Genomic DNA, 20,303 nt, shown 5'->3' with positions numbered 1-20,303 from the left:
GTCAAATTTGGGAGGAAATTTGAGTCCTTACAGCAATGTGTGATGAGAGAGGATGTCTCACCTAGACCTGTGTACCAGGGGTCAGCCTCAGGGGGCACCGGACCCTGGATGGGGGGGTAGGCTCCACAGTTGGACTCAAGTACATATCCCTGCGTGGTGATTGGAGGATCTGCCTCGTTGGAGCGGAAGTATGTCTTGAGAGGGGCATAGATATTATACCGCACCCCTGAAATGCAGCCGTCCAGCCCAGGAGTGTTGTGCCTCTGAATTTCATGGTCTAAATCCCCAACCTCTGCAGGAAAAAAACAAAAATATTACCTTTAGGTTCCAGCATTCAGCGATTCGCGGAAGGCTATAGAAAATATGTCATTTTAAATGCAATTACTATCATTATTAGTTCACATTTCACAAGTACTTATTGTACTTCACTTTTTAAATGCTCAGTGAGTGCTGTACTGGGAAACATGGTACCACTACAGCAAGTAAAATGTGCATGATTTGTTGTTGTAAAATAATAATAATAATAATAATAATAATAATAATAATAATAATAATAATCGTTATTCACCTAACCTTTCATACAAGGAAACAAGCAGCTCAGAGTACAGCAGACTCTTGACATGTTAGTGCATATGGTGAACTAACAATGTGTTGCAATAAGCTGATATACAGCGCAGACAGCGATAATGCTTTTCATTTCACAGCTTTAACACATACAGACCAGGACCACCCAGAACCAGCACCTACAGCAGTGGTAATCAACCCTGCTCCTAGAGATCTACTGTCCTGAAGGATTTCACTCCAACCCTAACAATGCACACATCATTCAACATCTAGAGATCTAATTGAGCTGCTAATTAGCAGAATCGGATGTGCCAAATTAGGGTTCAAATGAAAACCTACAGGATGGGAAAAGGGTTGGTTACCACTGAGCTGCAAGCTCCTGTTGGTGACCCCTTTCTGCCTGGCAAAGACATGGTACCCCTGCTACACAGTCTCCATAAAAGATCTCCCCGGCCCCTTCCCTTCAGGCAGGACCTCCTGTCTCAGCTGAGGGGCCACATTTGGCACCTGGACCTAGGGCACCTGCAGCTGTGGATCTGGCCCCTGAAGGACCCAACCCCCTTCTGAGCGCCTGCATTAAGCCTGTCATTATTGCCATTCTGTAAGCCAGGACGCTGTCCACTCGACCCCTATATGAGAACAGTTGGAAGTTCTTTTTGGATAGGTGTGTGGGGCCAGAGGAATGTTGCTGTTTGCCTACAATCTTCAGGTTCCTGCTAGACAATGGTGGAGCAGCCTTCATCCCTAAGGATTACATGGCTGCCATTTCATGTTAGGGTTTCCAGCAACACTTGCTGGGAGTCACAGATTGGTGTCCCTTAAAAAGATACCTAGGGTGCCTGCTCAATGGTCCTTTGGAACCCATGGCGGACCATAAATGGCTGTTGTCTAAGACTACCTTGCTACTGGCTCTCACATCAGCGAACCGTGTGAGTGAGCTCCATGCCCAGTCAGTCGGTGATTTGTGTTTGAGGTGGAACCCAGATGGTTCTGGGGTCACCCTATAGCTAAATATAGCTTTTCTCCCTAAAGCTCTATCTCTCACTGTATTTATATTTAGAAGATTGTCAATCATTTTAAAATGTATTATAAGATGATCCTTGTGGACAATAATACATTTTTCTCCCATCAATATTACAGATTACAGGCTGCTCTTTCAAAAAATCACACTACCGGATGCTGCTAGGGCACATTCTGTTAAAGTACTGTTGTAGTGCATGGATGGGACCCACAGTGTGGTTTGGAATCTAGACCATGCCAGGGCTGACTGTGGCTGGCAGCTCTGCAGGCATAATTAGCTCTAATATCGCTCAGAGATGGGAGAATATCAGTTAGCCAGGATAACAGCATCTCATTAGAAAGGAAATGCATACAAAATATAGTGTATAAAGAGTTTACGGAGTGGGCTCTGTGTCAGCTGTGTTTTACAGATGATGAACTGTGGGTGCTCTGTGTCAGCTGTGTTTAACAGATGATGAACTGTGGGTGCTCTGTGTCAGCTGTGTTTAACAGATGATGAACTGTGGGTGCTCTGTGTCAGCTGTGTTTAACAGATGATGAACTGTGGGTGCTCTGTGTCAGCTGTGTTTCACAGATGATGAACTGTGGGTGCTCTGTGTCAGCTGTGTTTAACAGATGATGAACTGTGGGTGCTCTGTGTCAGCTGTGTTTAACAGATGATGAACTGTGGGTGCTCTGTGTCAGCTGTGTTTCACAGATGATGAACGGTGTGGGCTGTGTCAGCTGTGTTTAACAGATGATGAACTGTGGGTGCTCTGTGTCAGCTGTGTTTAACAGATGATGAACAGTGGGTGGTCTGTGTCAGCTGTGTTTAACAGATGATGAACAGTGGGTGGTCTGTGTCAGCGGTGTTTAACAGATGATGAACTGCAGGTGCTCTGTGTCAGCTGTGTTTAACAGATGATGAACTGCAGGTGCTCTGTGTCAGCTGTGTTTAACAGATGATGAACTGTGGGTGCTCTGTGTCAGCTGTGTTTAACAGATGATGAACTGTGGGTTCTCTGTGTCAGCTGTGTTTAACAGATGATGAACTGTGGGTGCTCTGTGTCAGCTGTGTTTAACAGATGATGAACTGTGGGTGCTCTGTGTTAGGTGTAATAGCACTTACCCATCACCCTCCCCAGGAACATGGACTTGGGTGAGTTAAAACTGGAATCCTGCAGCAGGGGAATCTTCTCCCAGATAGGGTCCATGTAATCCAACTGTGTGCCAAACACCACACAAATTCACACACTTGGTAAATATTGTGAAAAATATCAAATATAAATGTGATCAAATCTGACTAATTTTAACTTTAAGCATGATGTCCTGTTAAGAGCATTGTGCAGGATAAGACATACCACAGCAGAAGGAGCATTGCCAGAACATTAGTGCAATTTGTTCAGTTCATAACTTTTCAGCTCATTTCCTCGTTTGACTGAACTGAAATGGAACCAAGCCAAGTTCTGGCATCAACTAGCTGAGACAGGATAAACAGACAGTGGTGATCCATACCTGAGTCCGTATGGTGATCCATACCTGTGTCTGTATGATGATCCTTACCTGAGTCCGTATGGTGTAGTTATGTCTGGTTATGTTGACGAAGTGGGGGAACCCATCCGCTAGGTTGAGAGGGGACACCAGGTATTTATGGGTGAATTGGCCCAGCCGGTACCTCAGTTCTAGGCTGCCTGGTATGGGGAAAGACAGCAAGTCCATATTATTTGAGTGGGACAGAAACCTTTTAGAGTGCTGTTTACTTGGAACACTTGGTTACTAAAAGAAGGTTTAATGACTAAACTACTAGAGAAATTAAAAAGTGGAAAAATGCACAAATTGAAAATTTGATACCGTACTGTAATTAGGACACGTAGGACGGAGTGTAGCACAGTGGGTAAGGAACTGGGCTTATAACCAAAAGGTCGCGGGTTCGATTCCCGGGTAAGGACACAGCCGTTGTACCCTTGAGCAAGGTACTTAACCTGCATTGCTTCAGTATATATCCAGCTGTATAAATGGATACAATGTAAAATGCTATGTAAAAAAAGTTGTGTAAGTCGCTCTGGATAAGAGCGTCTGCTAAATGCCTGTAATGTAATGTAATGTAATTACTAATAGATAAAAATTAGAATGGGTACTCTATGTTAATACTGTATCTCCAGCTCAAGTCTGACAGTATGTTGGTTATTTGCTCCAATGACTGCTTTCACTTTCATGTTCTTAGTTTGCCATTTTGTATCCTTGGCGTGTTAAAGCCCAGGGTTGACAAAAGGGCTGACTGGCCGGTGTGCTTAAGATTTGCACTCAGACATTTCACAGCCGTGTACAGTGTACAACCCGATCAGCGCATGCACAAAATGAGCTCACAGTCTACATCAGCCTAGAAGAAGAAAGCCTGCATACGCCAAGCTCCTCGAGGACTGGGCTGGTTTTATCTGGAGGATACACTTGCAGTCTGAAGATACGATTGAGCTAATTCAATAATTAAGAGCAGAAGTTGACACAAAATCCTGAAACGGATCGACCCTTGTGCACTCCTGCACTAAAGGCTATTTCAAAGTCAAGATTAAAGGAAATCACCAACAAAAAATCACAATGTCTGTCATACCCAGCCAGTAACTACTGTTAGTGACCTGTATCATATGTTATGATAAAACCTCCCTTCAGCATTTGCAGTTTCTCATTTGAAGTTATGATGTCACAAGGACATAACTCATCATATTATCAGTGAGTGGAGGTATCTTTTGAACTGCTGAATGGCAGCAGACTGATTGTTTTCTCTATTTCTGATGCCACCATTAAAATATGTTGGATGGAAGGTTTGGAGTCTTGTTTTTGTAAAATCTGAATTGCAGCCTCCACTACATTCTTATTCTCCTACTTTCTGAGATTTTCACATTTTATCTATTGGTGAGTCCAAGTCAAGTCTAAAGTAATTTAAAGACAAGCTGCAAGTCGAGTTTAAGTTTTAGGTGAGACTCAGGTATGAGACTCAGGTACTCTACAATGGACTAAGCAGAGACTTTATAACTCGATGACCTCAATGTTTTGGGGTGGGGCTCAGTACCTTCTCTTTGAATTTGGCTAAAGTATTATATGTGCATTATATGTGACATGCAATAACTAATACAGATTATTCTTGAGTTCCCCTTTAATCAGGATTCTGCTGAATGGCTGTATTTCTCTCCACTTACCGTCGTGCTTGAGGATGAGGGCGACGTAGTCTCTGATGGAGGAGCTGATGTAGAGCAGCACAGCGGGGGTTCGGGTGGTGCTGAAGCTGAACTCCATCTCCTCGCTGGTCTGGTTGAACCCCAGGCTGAAGTTACGTGGGTCCGGCGAGCTTGCCCAGGCGGCCTCATCGGAGAGCGCCTCCCTTCGAATGTCGTAGCGTAGCCATGACCCCGTCTCAAAATAGGCCCCAATGTCTTAGCAAAACAAACGACAAGTCCATCCCACTGAGTACAGACAACTTAATGGTTGACATTTTATGCAAAGCATTTGTCATTATAAACGAATATTTGCAGAGTAGCTAGTAGTAACAAAAATGATGTGATTATTATAATCTGATCATTTTGTAATTTTAAGTGTTACAATCAACCAATGGGAGTCTCTTGAGAGCAAATTCAGGTCCAAGCTGACTGAACCCTTCCTAAACCTAGGTGACACAACCCCCTAGTGTTTATCAGCATGCGGGGCTACTGGCCACAGTCGTCACTGGTACAGTCAGGATGGATCAAATGTTGTGTGGGGCCCTTTCCATGTACTGGAATGATACTTTAACCAGATGAACATGCAAATATTGATACTTTTTGCTACTGTACTTTTTGCTATCTTCTATCTGATAGGACAAAATGTAATCAGTGTTTCAAAACACCAAGGAGATTTTTCAGTCAGCTGTCTTTTACATTAATTTTGTGTAGTTACAGTATGTACTGTTATGGAGGAGTAGTATCGGTGGATGGTGTTACAGGCTGTACCATTATGAAGGTGTAGTATCTGTGGGTGGTGTAACAGTAAGTATCATTATGGAGGTGTAGAATCTGTGGGTGGTATAACAGTAAGTATCATTATGGTGGTGTAGAATCTGTGGGTGGTGTAACAGTATGCATCATTATGGAGGTGTAGAATCTGTGGGTGGTATAACAGTAAGTATCATTATGGAGGTGTAGAATCTGTGGGTGGTGTAACAGTATGCATCATTATGGAGGTGCAGTATCTGTGCGTGTTGTAACAGTATGGAGGTGTAGTAGCTGTGGGTGGTGTAACAGTGTGGAGGTGTAGTAGCTGTTGGTGGTGTACCAGTATAGAGGTGTAGTAGCTGTGGGTGGTGTTACAGTATGTACCTTTATGCCAGTAGTAGCTGTGGGTTTGTGTAACAATATGGAGGTGTAGTAGCTGTGGGTGGTGTTACAGTATGTACCTTTATGGCAGTAGTAGCTGTGGGTTTGTGTAACAGTATGGAGATGTAGTAGCTGTGGGTGGTGTTACAGTATGTACCTTTATGGCAGTAGTAGCTGTGGGTTTGTGTAACAGTATGTACCTTTATGGCAGTAGTTGCTGTGGGTAGTGTTACAGTATGTACCTTTATGGAGGTGTAGTAGCTGTGGGTGGTGTAACAGTATGTACCTTTATGGAGGTGTAGTAGCTAACATAGGGTGTAGTGCTTGGGTGTGTTTCAGTATGTACCTTTATGGAGTAGTACGTGGGTTTCGTACAGTATGGAGGTGGGTAGTGTGGTGGTGTACAGTATGGAGGTGTAGTACTGTGGTGGTGTACAGTATGTACCTTTATGGAGTAGTACTGTGGGTTGTGTAACAATATGGAGGTGTAGTAGCTGTGGGTGGTGTAACAGTATGTACCTTTATGGCAGTAGTAGCTGTGGGTGGTGTAACAGTAAGTATCATTATGGAGGTGTAGAATCTGTGGGTGGTATAACAGTAAGTATCATTATGGTGGTGTAGAATCTGTGGGTGGTGTACATATGCATCATTATGGAGGTGTAGCTGGTTATCTTGGGTGGGTGGTGTGTAACAGTATGCATATGGGTGCAGTATCTGTGCGTGTGAACATATGGAGGTAGTAGCTGTGGTGGTGTAACAGTTGGAGGTGTAGTAGCTGTGGTGGTGCTATGTTAGAGTGTGTGTACGTTGCTTATGGCAGTAGTAGCTGTGGGTTGTGTAACAATATGGAGTGTAGTAGTGTGGGTGGGGTTACAGTAGTACCTTATGGCAGTAGTAGCTGGGTTTGTGTAACAGTATGGAGATGTAGTAGCTGTGGGTGGTGTTACAGTATGTACCTTTATGGCAGTAGTAGCTGTGGGTTGTGTAACAGTATGGTATGGCAGTAGTTGCTGTGGGTAGTGTTACAGTATGTACCTTTATGGAGGTGTAGTAGCTGTGGTGGTGTAACAGACTTTTTGGAGGTGTAGTAGCTGTTGGTGGTGTAACAGTATGGAGGTGTAGTAGCTGTGGGTGGTGTTTCAGTATGTACCTTTATGGCAGTAGTAGCTGTGGGTTTGTGTAACAGTATGGAGGTGTAGTAGCTGTTGGTGGTGTACCAGTATGGAGGTGTAGTAGCTGTGGGTGGTGTTACAGTATGTACCTTTATGGCAGTAGTAGCTGTGGGTTTGTGTAACAATATGGAGGTGTAGTAGCTGTGGGTGGTGTAACAGTATGTACCTTTATGGCAGTAGTAGCTGTGGGTGGTGTTACAGTATGTACCTTTATGGCAGTAGTAGGTGTGGGTGATGTAACAGTATGTACCTTTATGGCAGTAGTAGCTGTGGGTTTGTGTAACAGTATGGAGGTGTAGTAGCTGTGGGTGGTGTAACAGTATGTACCTTTATGGAGGTTAGTAGGTGTGGGTGGTGTTACAGTATGTACCTTTATGGCAGTAGTAGCTGTGGGTGGTGTAACAGTATGGAGGTGTAGTAGCTGTGGGTGGTGTAACAGTATGGAGGTGTAGTAGCTGTGGGTTTGTGTAACAGTATGTACCTTTTTGGCAGTAGTAGGTGTGGGTGATGTAACAGTATGTACCTTTATGGCAGTAGTAGCTGTGGGTGTTTGTAGATAGTATGTTACCTTCTTTGGCAGTGTAGTGCTGTGGGTGTGTACGTATGTACCTTTATGGCAGTAGGAGCCCTCGAAGGCGGTATTGTTGCAGTCGCAGTAGTAGGAGGCGTAACCCTCTATGCAGCGGCCACCGCTGCGGCACGGTACTGCTGCGTTCAGGCACTGCCCTGTGCAGTTCACCCGGACTCCTTCCTGTTCGTCCGCTTTCGCTTCCAGGTCAAGGGGCACGCCGTTCATGCGCAGGCCTCTGAGACAGCCCAGGTAGGCCCTCAGTTTGTGCTTAGCAGCACCTGAGAGGAGAGCACAAGTAATCTGTAAAATAAGGCCATATGCTTGGTCTTGTGCTTAAGCTTCGCATTTCTGAAAATGAGGCTGTTGACAAAGTTTTGGCACAACAGCAACAATATTCTGTACAATTAAACAGTGTGTAATCTACTCACAAAGACTTTTTGTTTACTAATCTTCATAAACTAGGACATGCAATACTGCTCGTAGCCCTATTACCTACTGAGCTGATTGCTTTGCTCATTTCATTGAAACATTTTTAATCCTACAACAAGAAATCTGATTGTTAACTTTTTCTTTCTTGCAGTCATTTTATCTGAGTTCTTCCTCTACCTCTGTAGGACAGGAACCACAGAAAACCAGAATCGGGCCCTTGACCACGTTATGTCTTTTTAACATGGATTTTTCCTGTATAAATGAAATAAATACCTATAGAATTCTGTTTGGGCTAAAACACTGTTAATGCTATGGAATATGCGATATAAATAAGGTATTATTATTAGTGTTGTTGTTGTTATGATGTAAACCCGGGCTTGCGAGGGGGGAGCCCCTGAGACCGCAGTAGCGCACCCACGAGAAGGGGCTGGGTGAAGGCCATGGTGAGGTAGGTCTGCCCGGGGAAGCGGCGGACTGCCCAGGGCTGGCGGTCCACCCTCAGCCGCGCCATCTTCACGTTTATCTCCGCCTGCACCCAGTGCCACGCGTTGTCGTTCAGGGGCCGCGCTGAACGCAGGGTCACGTTTACAATGCCGTTGCCCACCATGAAGACAAACAGCAGGTCCGTGGTGGCTGGGAAGGAGATGGCAGGCATTCAGGCCAGGATGAGGGGAAACGGAAAGAGGACACCACACAAAAAGAAGACAGGAAAAAATATAACCTGGTACAGCATTTACACACGCATCCCTGTTCATCATTTACACACACATCCCTGTTCAGCATTTACACACACATCCCTGTTCATCATTTACACCTGTACAGCATTTACACACGCATCCCAGTTCATCATTTACACACACATCCCAGTTCATCATTTACACACGCATCCCAGTTCATCATTTACACACACATCCCAGTTCATCATTTACACACGCATCCCTGTTCATCATTTACACACACATCCCTGTTCAGCATTTACACACGCATCCCTGTTCATCATTTACACACACATCCCTGTTCAGCATTTACACACACATCCCTGTTCAGCATTTACACACGCATCCCTGTTCATCATTTACACACGCATCCCTGTCCAGCATTTACACATGCATCCCTGTTCAGCATTTACACACACATCCCTGTTCAGCATTTACACACACATCCCTGTTCAGCATTTACACACACATCCCTGTTCAGCATTTACACACGCATCCCTGTCCAGCATTTACACACACGCATCCCTGCTCTGTGGAATTCAACTGCACCATTTCACATTTTAAATGCCAGTACATTCAAGATGTCACACAGTAACTTGGTATGCTATTGAGATTGTCCACTGACATTATAATGACTATTACCATAAATTTGTTCGCATATTTTTAAATAAAAAACATTGAACATAAAACCTTCTACTGCAAAAACTATAAAATTTGAAATCTATACAGGCAGTAAATCTGCATGAGGTACAATACATTCACCTCAATCTTTATGTTAAACTGACCCCACGTTTTATGACAGATAACTAATTCTAGCAAATGTAGCAGATGATTTTTCTGGAGGTCAAACAGAGGGCCTCTGAGTGTACTGGTGCAGCCTGATGGGCCTACAGTTGAGTTCCACTCTGATGAAGCAGCGATGGTGTTCGTCCGAGTTCTCCAGGAACACCCCGTGGTCCGCCGTGGTTTTGAAGTGGAAGCTGATGTCAGCGGTGGTGCCAGGCCTGAAGGTGGGGAACTCTATGTAGGTGGGTTTGGTGAAGGCTACTGTGTTCCATGTGTTTCCTGGATTTAGCCAATGACAGAAGAGCACACAGAAAGACTGTCCAATCACAACAGAGCATGACCAAGGACTGGCCAATCAGGGCAAAGACAGACTGGAGATCACAGAGTACCTACCCACATTACTCGGATATCCTAGCCTTGCCATGCATTATTGTGACATCATATGACACCCATATACTTTCCCCTCATTATAACAATAGCCATGTTTCCATTAGCGTTAATTACTGCACTTTTGGAATACTGTTTCACAAATTTGCATATTTTAAGTAATACAAAGTGCATATAGTTTAAATAAGTCATTTTCATAAGAAGATAGCAAAAATGTAAATTAACTAAATACATGACCAATCATACAAAGTAAATGCAAATTAAGTTTTAACTTTTAAATGTTCACTGAGGTTAATGGAAATTCATATACAGCGTCAGACTCAGTCATATAGGCTCATCATAGAGCATATTTCTCATACAAAAATTTTCTTTTACAAGATTGGAGACACGCTGAAATACTGTAAGCACTTTTACCTGACAACATTTTTTGGAATAATCTGTCTTGGTGGGTGTTTTTACCCTCCCAGAGTAGTGTAAATTTGCTACAGTAACGGAAACATAGCCAATAGCTGTACCACTAGTACAATATCATCAACAAAATCTTTAACATTTTGATTATGTATGAATTTCAACTAAATGACTGCTTTGTGTGAAGTAGGGATGTTAGCTTTTAACATTTCAGTTAGGTACTTGCTTTAAAGGTACAGCGAAAGGGGTAGTTCACTTTTTGTTTTGTTTTCTTCAGCATTAGTGTATGTTTTAATTTGTGCCAGACCATGTTTGTGTGCCATGAAGGATATTTTAGACACTCACAGAAGCTTTGATGACCTGGCAGCTTTACAATGGCTGGTATGGGGCATTCCAGGGTTTGTGGTTTAAAGCAAGAAAATCGGACATCACACAAAAACTGGCCAAATAAAAACATACACTATGACTGAAATATTATCACAAAACCCAAAAAGCCAAGTATCTCTTTAATTGATAAATGCACTTGTATGTATTCATGATGCAGTAATTGTGTGCAGTGTACAACACTGTTGAAAGGCCATGCAGTATAACTGTAGAGCTGAACCCAGCATGTATACTACGACATCTTCACCACTCTGCAGTCAAACTGAGAGACAGAAGGATTTTCCCCTTTAGAGGAACTGGATCTCACGGTCGCCATAGCAGCGCAGGGGTCCGAGGTTGAACTGGGCCTCCGATTCCGTCCGGTTTGTGTCTCCGATAATGATCCTCTGGACGGGCAGGTGGTCCTGGAAGTTCAACCAGCCCCTATCGGAGGACCTGTTTCCAGGTAAGTAGGGCCCATTAGCATGAGTTAACTACATCTTTAGATACATCCAATCCAATTCCCTTAAATAAATACAGAACTAAAAAAACTAGAAATACCGCCTCGCAGTTGTATGCCTCCGCCAACCAGTATCCAGTGCTCTGTTTGACCTTTTGGATATAAAATGTCATCATTTCATCATTTTATTCTATTAGACATTTGTGTCAAAGGACCTTGACCTTTGACCACCAAAATCTAATCAGCTCATCCCTGAGTCCAAGTGGACATTTGTGCCAAATTTGAAGAAATTCCCTCAAGGCAAATACGTGTTTTGTATTCCCTCAAAGCAAAAACGTGTTTTGTGAGGTCATAGTGACCTTGACCGTTGACCACCAAAATCTAATCAGTTCATCCTTGAATCCTTGAGAAATTCCCTCAATGCGTTCCTAATTCACGAGAATCGGGACGGACTGACGGACGGATGGACAACCTGAAACATAATGCCTCTGGCCACGGCTGTGCCGTCGCGGAGGCATAGAAATCACAAAACTTGTGTACTAAAGCCATTGCTGAAATAAGTCGTACAATAACTCATACAGTTAGTATCTTCGGTGGCCATTTTCGCCTGGAACCATAACGGTCGCAGAAAACGGTTTATTGGTAAGTAGGCCTACTGTTAGCTAGTAACAATTAAATAGCTTTCAAGCTTTGACATGTGGAATCAAAGTATTAAATTACTGCTCTAACGAGCTATAACCTAATGGTTAGGATGAGGAATGGTTTACATATGACGTGTCTTTACAGATATGAATGTTAATGAGTGCAGGATACACACCCACCCTGTGCTTGCTGAACAGGTCACAATAATCTAATATTATATAATAGTGTTTATTACAATTTAATGGTTATAATTGGGTTAAAACCTTGAAAGAAATATTAAGAAGACAATCAATTGTCACTTCTGGGGAATATAACCACAATTTGAATCCAGTTTTCTGGACCTTTAAAAGAATGGAAACATTGAAAAAATGTTTGGGGACTGTTTCTGTGCTTCTGTACCCCTCTCTCTGCCCTCTCTCCTCTCCCCCCCCCCCCCCACCCCTACGCCTCTCTCACCACTGGAGGTAGTCTGCATCGCAGTTGCAGTGGAACCTGGGGTCTGTGCAGGTCTGATTGATGGCACAGGCACACTTCTGGATTCCTGGGAAGGAACCGCCCCAGTACACCTGCCTCTCGCCATGACGACCGATCCAGTAACTGAATGGCTTTCCACCTGAAATTCAGGAAATAATGAGCATCAGCCATTGCATGCAAGGTAACCACTCTTTATGGGCTCCATCTCATACCTGGCGCAAAGCGGCGCCAAGCGCAACGCACGTGTCTTTCCTAGTTTCAGACCGACACAGTTGTCATTTTCCCGTCCAGCGCTCACGCTGTTTAAATAGCAAATCTACCTGCGCCCATCTGAGCGCCCATGGGCGTGTTGGTCTTAAAATGAGGTCTGGTCAGACGCATTGTTGGTGCATTGCTATCTTGAGGCAGCGGAAAGTGATTGCGCGATTGACCAACAAAAACCTGGTCTTAAGTCAATGGCGCAGTATTTTACTGTTATTTTTCCTCTGCAGAGAAGCATTCTTCCCTACCACTTGGCAAATCCGCCATTATAATAGCAATCCGCCAAGGTGCAAGCGCACCTTGTTTTTAAAGGGAATGGGAGATGACACTCTGATTGGTTTATTTCATGTTACGCCCAAAACACACCTATGATTAACTCAGAGACTAAGTACAACCCCTTTGAACCATGCGCCTTACTTTGCGCTCAGATTATCCACCGTTAAACTAGCAAAAGTGGATTTGGACACGCCCTAAATGCCATGCATTTAGACCGTGCGCTTAGATCGTTAAAATATAGCGCTATATCTAAAATAGTTTAAACATCAAACTATAAGTATGTACATAGTATCCCTATGTACCTTGTGAAAATAGACTAACATTTCTCTTAAATTTGGCAGCAATATTTTCTGTTACATTTACATTCATTTAGCAGACACTCTTATCCACAGGGACTTATGATGTGAATATGAAACACTACAATGCCAAAATCAAGGGCATTAAAATGGAGTTGGTCTACCCTTAGCTGCTGTAACAACCTCCACTCTTCTAAGAAGGCTTTATACCAGTGATTCGAGCATTGCTGCACGGATTTGCCTCCATTCAGCCATTAGTGACCTCACAGGCCCTCATTGGGAGATTAGGCCTGGTTCGCAGTTGGCTTTCCAATTGATCCTAAAGTGTTGGATGGGGTTGAGGTCAGGGCCCTGTGCAGGACAGTCAAGTTCTTCCACACCATTCTTGACAAAACCTATTTCTATATGGACCTTGCTGTGTGCCCGGGGCATTGCCATGCTGAAACAGGAAAGAGCCTTACCCAAACTGTTGGGGAAGCACAGAATTGTCTTGAATGTGATTGTATGCTGTAGCATTAAGATTTGCATTCACTAGAACTAAGGGACCTAGCCCAAACCATGACAAACAGCCCCAGACCAACAGCTCTGCTTGACCAGAGATACTGGGAGCTGTATTTTCCGGTCTGCGCATTGCATGTAATTTCATGACTTGCTGTGTACCGAAGTGTTAGGAAAGAGGGTGTGCCAGACAAAGTCGAGCAGTGCACGGGGATTTTGGTGCAGCTCATTGCGATTTTGGTATTTGTCTGCGATTTTCTCCCTCACTGCCCGCCTCCTTAGACCACGTCTACACAAGTTGCAGCATGTGTGCATGACCATAGCCTATTCAAAAGCCAATCAGAGGCCTTTGTGGATCTTTTGCTGTCCAGTTTGACTCTGATATGAATCCCAAAATCAGGAAAAATGCATACTTTACATTTATTGTTCATTTTTTCTATCATTTTAATTTAATTTTTTATGGCAGTTCTTAGACTACATTCCCCACTTTCATGGCACTCATGTTATAAGTACCTCCATTCCAGCACTTATTGTGAACTGGACTTTGTGTTCTTGGCTATGAATAACTGTACATAGTGAGTATTGGACCTTATCGAACCTGTGTTTTGTAGTTGTTCCAATTAACTTGATATGCACTTTTGTGCAACGCCTTGGATAAAATACATATAAATATATGTATGTATATATAATATATTGTCGATTGTTGCTAAAGGACATGTTGTTTTGGGTAAATAAAAAGTGAGTTCACTCACTAGGTGTGTTGAGGAGGCGTATATATATATATATATATATATATATATATATATATATGAGTTCACTCACTAGGGGTGTTGAGGAGGCAGTATATATATATATATATATATATATATATATGAGTCCACTCACTAGGTGTGTTGAGGAGGCAGTATATATATATATATATATATATATATATGAGTTCACTCACTAGGTGTGTTGAGGAGGTGGTATATATATATATGAGTTCACTCACTAGGTGTGTTGAGGAGGCGGTATATATATATATATATATATATATATATGTGAGTTCACTCACTAGGTGTGTTGAGGAGGCAGTATATATATATATGAGTTCACTCACTAGGTGTGTTGAGGAGGCGGTATATATATATATGAGTTCACTCACTAGGTGTGTTGAGGAGGTGGTATATATATATATATGAGTCCACTCACTAGGTGTGTTGAGGAGACAGTATATATATATATGAGTTCACTCACTAGGGGTGTTGAGGAGGCGGGACTTGTTGCAGGAGAACTCGATCCACTGCTCACAGTACTCTGAGGCCTGAGCCAGGGCTGTGACCTCAGCCCAGGAGGCGTTGTGGTACTCCACATCCCCCAGGTACGGCCGGCCTGCCGAAGAGCCCGTCACCTCGGTGTTATCCACACGGTCGTGGCTCACCACCGTCCAGGCCTTGTTTGCTAGGAACAGGCAGCGCAACAACAGTGTGTTACATCAAAAATCAGAATCCCTTCAATCCTTTAGACCTGAAGTTTTTAAAAATCTATGGAAGATTTATCCTCTAAAGCCACATTATATCAGACACAGCTGTCCATACCATGAGGAAAAAATGGAATATATTCTTATCCCAGGACTTCAAATCAATCAAAACAATGAATGCTTTCATTTTTGTTAAGTGCTGCATAGTTATTGATTGATAAAGAAAAGAGGTGCAGTTTTCAAAACCAATTACAGACTGCTGTAAGCACCTGGTCACTGAAACAAAACCATTTGTGGGAATCAGGCACTTTAAAAACAAACAAATGACAATGTACTAAACCTGCTCTACATTAAAATAACCACAAGGAAGAAATTATCTAAGAAATTAAACACATGATTTCAACTTGTTGAACAAAAGAGATCAAACCAGCATTACCAGAAGTTTGAGAAGCCCTTCTTTACAGTGATATTTATTTAAAAAACTGTTTGGCATAAACTGTAATCTCTGCATGGTTTATTAACAGAGGTCAATGTGAAATTCATTTCTTGCTTGTAGATGCCCTCATGTTAGATGGTATTTTAATAACGTTCCAAATTGGCTCATTGCCGATTGCTTTTGAATTATTTACTTTCTACATGTGGTTTAGTTTGAGAGGCCCACACAACTTTCACCTGTAAATCTATCATTCAAATTATTAACAGATAATGTAATTAAATATTTGCAGAAAGCAAAAGCCTTGTTTAAGTAGCATGGATCTGACTCTACTGGCTAGGCTTGGAATAAATCTAACAACCATGATGAAACAGGAAGTTGCTGGCTAATACAATTATAAGACACTGAGACTAAGAGTAGTTATAGCGCACCTTTCATTTTGCAGGACACGCTGAAGGGTCTCAAAGGGCCGCTCAAGTCAGGGTCGATGGTGTAGTTTCCAGAGCTGGATTTCCCGCTCAGCCGGTAGGCCTCACACGACTGCCGGTAGACCGCTTCACCATGGCGACAGACAGAGGAGTTAGCGTTTTATAATGTCTTCTCCCGCAGTACAGGCTCATTAAGCAGGGGCTTGCTCAGAGAATAATGCCACCCAGCGCTCTATTCGCAGGAAGAACATTTACACACTTATCTTGTAGGATTGAATCCAGTTCATTTCATTAAGGGAATTCATGATGAAAACATTTATCAACAAATTTTCAATTTTAGAAAATCACCAAAAACACTTCACAAGAATGATGAAAGTAGCAAAACTCTTCTTGTAATGAATATGTGGCACCAAGAAATACTGCAAGTCCACAGCATAGCATTATTTTAGTGTACAAGAAGAACCTCTAAGAAGAACACACTAAGCCAGTTCAAGGGACTGAAAAATATTAGAAACAGGAAAAGGTATGGCCTAAAAATTGCAATGTATAGGCTGGAGGCAGAAGCTATTTTTTCTAAAGAGCAGTAGAACATACTCTATGCAATGAATCTGTTTGCTTGTCTCCAACAATCCTCATTGTTATAATACAACAAATAAAACATAATTAAAAAAAAATATTTTAAAGAAATTTAGCAAATAGAGGAAAATTATCACACTTGATTCACGTAACATCATGAAGAATAAAGCTATTAAATAATGTAGACCTTTCCCAGTTTTCCCTATATTTTGGCCATATAGACCAATTGTTGTTATGAAATAGAATATTCTATATAATTAATAATTAAAATACCATTATGATACGGTAGGCTTTTCCATACAATAAATGAATAACTCAGCTGATATTTGGTGTTTCCCTAATGTGCTGAATGATTGGAGATTGAAACTGATAGACCAAATCTGCACTTTTAGAACAAAAGGTTTTTTTAAAATTTATTTCAGTGGCCTGACCATGGGTGTCAGTAACTCCATGAAAACTATCATTGGCTTGGAATTGTTACTTTGTGCCACCATACTGAGGCACAAGCAAAGTCACCTTTATTGCGATAAGGTGCTGGATTACTCTGAATGGTTAGAATGAATTGCATATGCCGTCAAACTGCCCAAGCGTGTTTGACTGAACCCGACCCTAAGACTGGGACTAAATGAGAGAGCATTCATACAAACACTCACACACTCCCTCTATCTCATGCTTGTAATATATACACACATATTCACACGTATGTACTGAGGCATATACACGCATACTCACACATATGGCATACTTCCCCCTTGTATCCAGTGTTTTCACACATGCATATAAAATCATCCCAGGACTGAACGCACCTCCCCTCGTGTTCACATGGGTTTGGGATACACCTGGACAACCCACAAGCAAACATGGAGTCAGAGGTCTAAAATCAAACTAACTGTAAACCACAGCTGTAAATCAAATTAATTTAAACTTGTCTGTACAGTCACAACACAAACCTGGGCTAAAGTAAACCTTTTTCTTAAATTCACAACCCCAAATCAAACTGCACTGAATCTGTTCTCCTCATATTCACAGTTCTACCCTGAATTAAATAAACTAAATCCATGGTTCTCATATTCAAAACTAATTAAAAAAAATCTCCATTGGAAGCAACAGTTTTTTGGCCTGGCCAAACCTCAAGCCGGTTCAAATGTAAAACACTTGCAGGAGAAGTGAAACATATTGACAAGGACAGGTAAACTGGGATCAGAAAGACATTGGATTAAAGCATGGGCTCAAGATTTGGATTCAACACTACTCTGCAATGGAGCCAGTGGTCCTGAGGTCTTGTTCTCATTATACGTAGTTTTGTATGTTTTTATACTTTAAGTAACAGGTCACACAAAATTAGGAATGCATGATAACATTGGGGTCATTCCAGTGGCAATTGCTGAAAAATAACTCGATATTGACCAATAAGCCAAGATGCCTGATATGGTGATACAATACATGTACGCCAGAGAAGCGACTCATTTAATGTGCCGCTGATGCTGTAAAGTAAGTGAAAACTCTATGCTCAAAAAGTAGTCATCTTAACCTCCTTTATTGTTTATTTTATTAATAAGTTTTACCAGCCAAACAAAGACAAAAAAAGCTTTACAGACACTCCAGTTCACTAAACTCATGCTCTATGTTCAATGAAGTAAATATACAAACACATAACAATTATAGAAATAAGGTTTGTTATATTTTCCTTCAATATTTGACATATGTGCTCATTTATTTCTTACAGTTTGTATTTGTGCTATAAGGCAATCCTGAAAGGTTTTGGCATTGGGCAATATGACCAGTCAAATATCATTTATTGAATTAGGCCCCAGAATGCCATTCATCCCCACCTAAAATTAGTAATATTGCTTTGCCTTTTAATAAAATAGAGACAAGTGCAGCTGTGGCTCGTAGCTCCACAGGGAGATACACTGCAACTGCATTGCCCGTGGTATGGGTACAGTCAGATAGGGCTCTGCGCTCATCGATATCGAGCAACACCCACTGGATGATCAGTCGCCCGTGGGCAGCATGCTGAAGCCGCATATGAAAGGTCTTTCACCAACTCTGTTCTATGTGTGCTTCAGCTGTAGTCTACAGTATGAAACGAAGCAGCTGGCAACACCACGTCTTTCAGAGGAGAGCCATGCATGCCTACAATCTTCTGCATCTCCAGTGGGGTTCTGCATGCCTACAGTCTTCTGCATCCCTACAGTCTTCTGCATCTCCAGTGCAGTTCTGCATGCCTACAGTCTTCTGCATCTCCAGTGCAGTTCTGCATCCCTACAGTTTTCTGCATCTCCAGTGCAGTGCTGCATGCCTACAGTCTTCTGCATCTCCAGTGCAGTTATGCATGCCTACAGTCTTCTGCATCTCCAGTGTAGTTCTGCATGCATAGTCTTCTGCATCTCCAGTGCAGTTCTGCATGCCTACAGTCTTCTGCATCCCGACAGTCTTCTGCATCTCCAGTGCAGTTCTGCATGCCTACAGTCTTCTGCATCTCCAGTGCAGTTCTGCATGTGTACAATCTTCTGCATCCCTACAGTCTTCTGCATCTCCAGTGCAGTTCTGCATGCTTACACTCTTCTGCATCTCCAGTGGGGTTCGCGCATGTATGTGGCTGTGGTTGTAAACAATGCGTATGTGCAGCCCCACACTGGGCACCAAATTTAAAAAGAAAAGAAGAAAACGGAGAAGTCGAGTCCCTCGTCTACTCCATAGCATGTGGCAGTGGATGTCCGCAGAACCCATTGCCAAACCCCTTTTAAAGCTTCATCCCATATTGTGTACTTAGTATTGAACGGGTGAGCTATCACACAAGAGGTGTCAGAGGGACGTATGCTTGGCCTATGATCTAACTACACAGCTGGAGCCTCACCTGATCCTGCTTGTGCCCACCTGTGGGTGCCTACCTGTCAGTGATGCTGCAGGTGCCCAGCAGCAGGCTGGAGTAGCAGCCCTGGTGTCTCTGCAGCACGGTGTCCGTGTCCACCAGCTCGTTATCGATGAATATCTGCTGCATGCAGCCATGAAAGGCACTCAGCTCGGTCTCGCACGTGTCCGTGGTGTTAGTCGCGGGACATCCTGAGAGCCAATCACAATCCAAGGATGAAACAGCGAACCGAAAACACCCCTGTAACTCACAGCAGCCTGTGAGTGCTACTGGGCTAGCAGAGTGCTACTAGGATTAAAGACTACTAGGGAGGCCCAATAAAAGATGTTTTATACTTCCTGCACCAAACAGTGGCAAGAGGACTGCATGTCCTTATAGTCCAAAACAGCAGGTGGCGATATACATCAATTATGAACTAAGTTTGAATGTTAGATCTGTCCGAGTCCAAAATGAATTACCATAGCTATAAATTATACTCAAATTTTATGCCCACTGTTTTCCATATGAGAGGTTCCCAAAGCCTCCACAGGGTTTTTCGTTTTCCTCCTTTATTATATGGGTGACATCAAAAAGACATTCTGAATCTATCAGTACAAACTTGGGGGGGGGGGTCCAAGTCCCAGTAAGGATGACGTGCAGCATATCTTGTGGACAAAGCTACAATCGGTCAAACTGCACATGAGCATTTGTCCAGGCCAAAGAGCATCAAAGACACAGTATGACAGGGGTAATCCATAGCAAACATTCAAACCAGGGGGACAATTCATAATTTTATTTCCAATGTCTGCACCTAAAATTCTTGCAGAAAACAGAAAAGGTCCTTTGCGGCTACATGAATAGGTCATTTCTTCCAACAGGAGTGGGATGCGTGGGACTACCTTATGGCC

General features: G+C 42.7%; 1 protein-coding gene across 1 annotated transcript in view; it reads right to left on the bottom strand.

The window, feature by feature from the left end:
* LOC135243522 (contactin-associated protein 1-like) overlaps positions 1-20,303 on the bottom strand; it is a 47,906-nt gene that overhangs the window by 3,914 nt on the left and 23,689 nt on the right. The window contains 13 exon segments of the mRNA XM_064315415.1: positions 62-292; positions 2,693-2,786; positions 3,127-3,254; positions 4,758-4,991; positions 7,688-7,927; positions 8,493-8,711; positions 9,686-9,859; positions 11,067-11,194; positions 12,297-12,453; positions 14,882-15,085; positions 15,969-16,091; positions 17,274-17,380; positions 19,436-19,607. Coding sequence (XP_064171485.1) covers positions 62-292; positions 2,693-2,786; positions 3,127-3,254; positions 4,758-4,991; positions 7,688-7,927; positions 8,493-8,711; positions 9,686-9,859; positions 11,067-11,194; positions 12,297-12,453; positions 14,882-15,085; positions 15,969-16,091; positions 17,274-17,380; positions 19,436-19,607 — 2,211 coding nt within the window.

Source organism: Anguilla rostrata, chromosome 17 (assembly GCF_018555375.3).
Source record: "Anguilla rostrata isolate EN2019 chromosome 17, ASM1855537v3, whole genome shotgun sequence".
In the NCBI taxonomy this organism is placed as follows: Eukaryota; Metazoa; Chordata; class Actinopteri; order Anguilliformes; family Anguillidae; genus Anguilla; species Anguilla rostrata.
The sequence above is the reverse complement of the archived record's forward strand: the minus strand, read 5'-3'. Positions and strand labels throughout refer to the sequence as shown.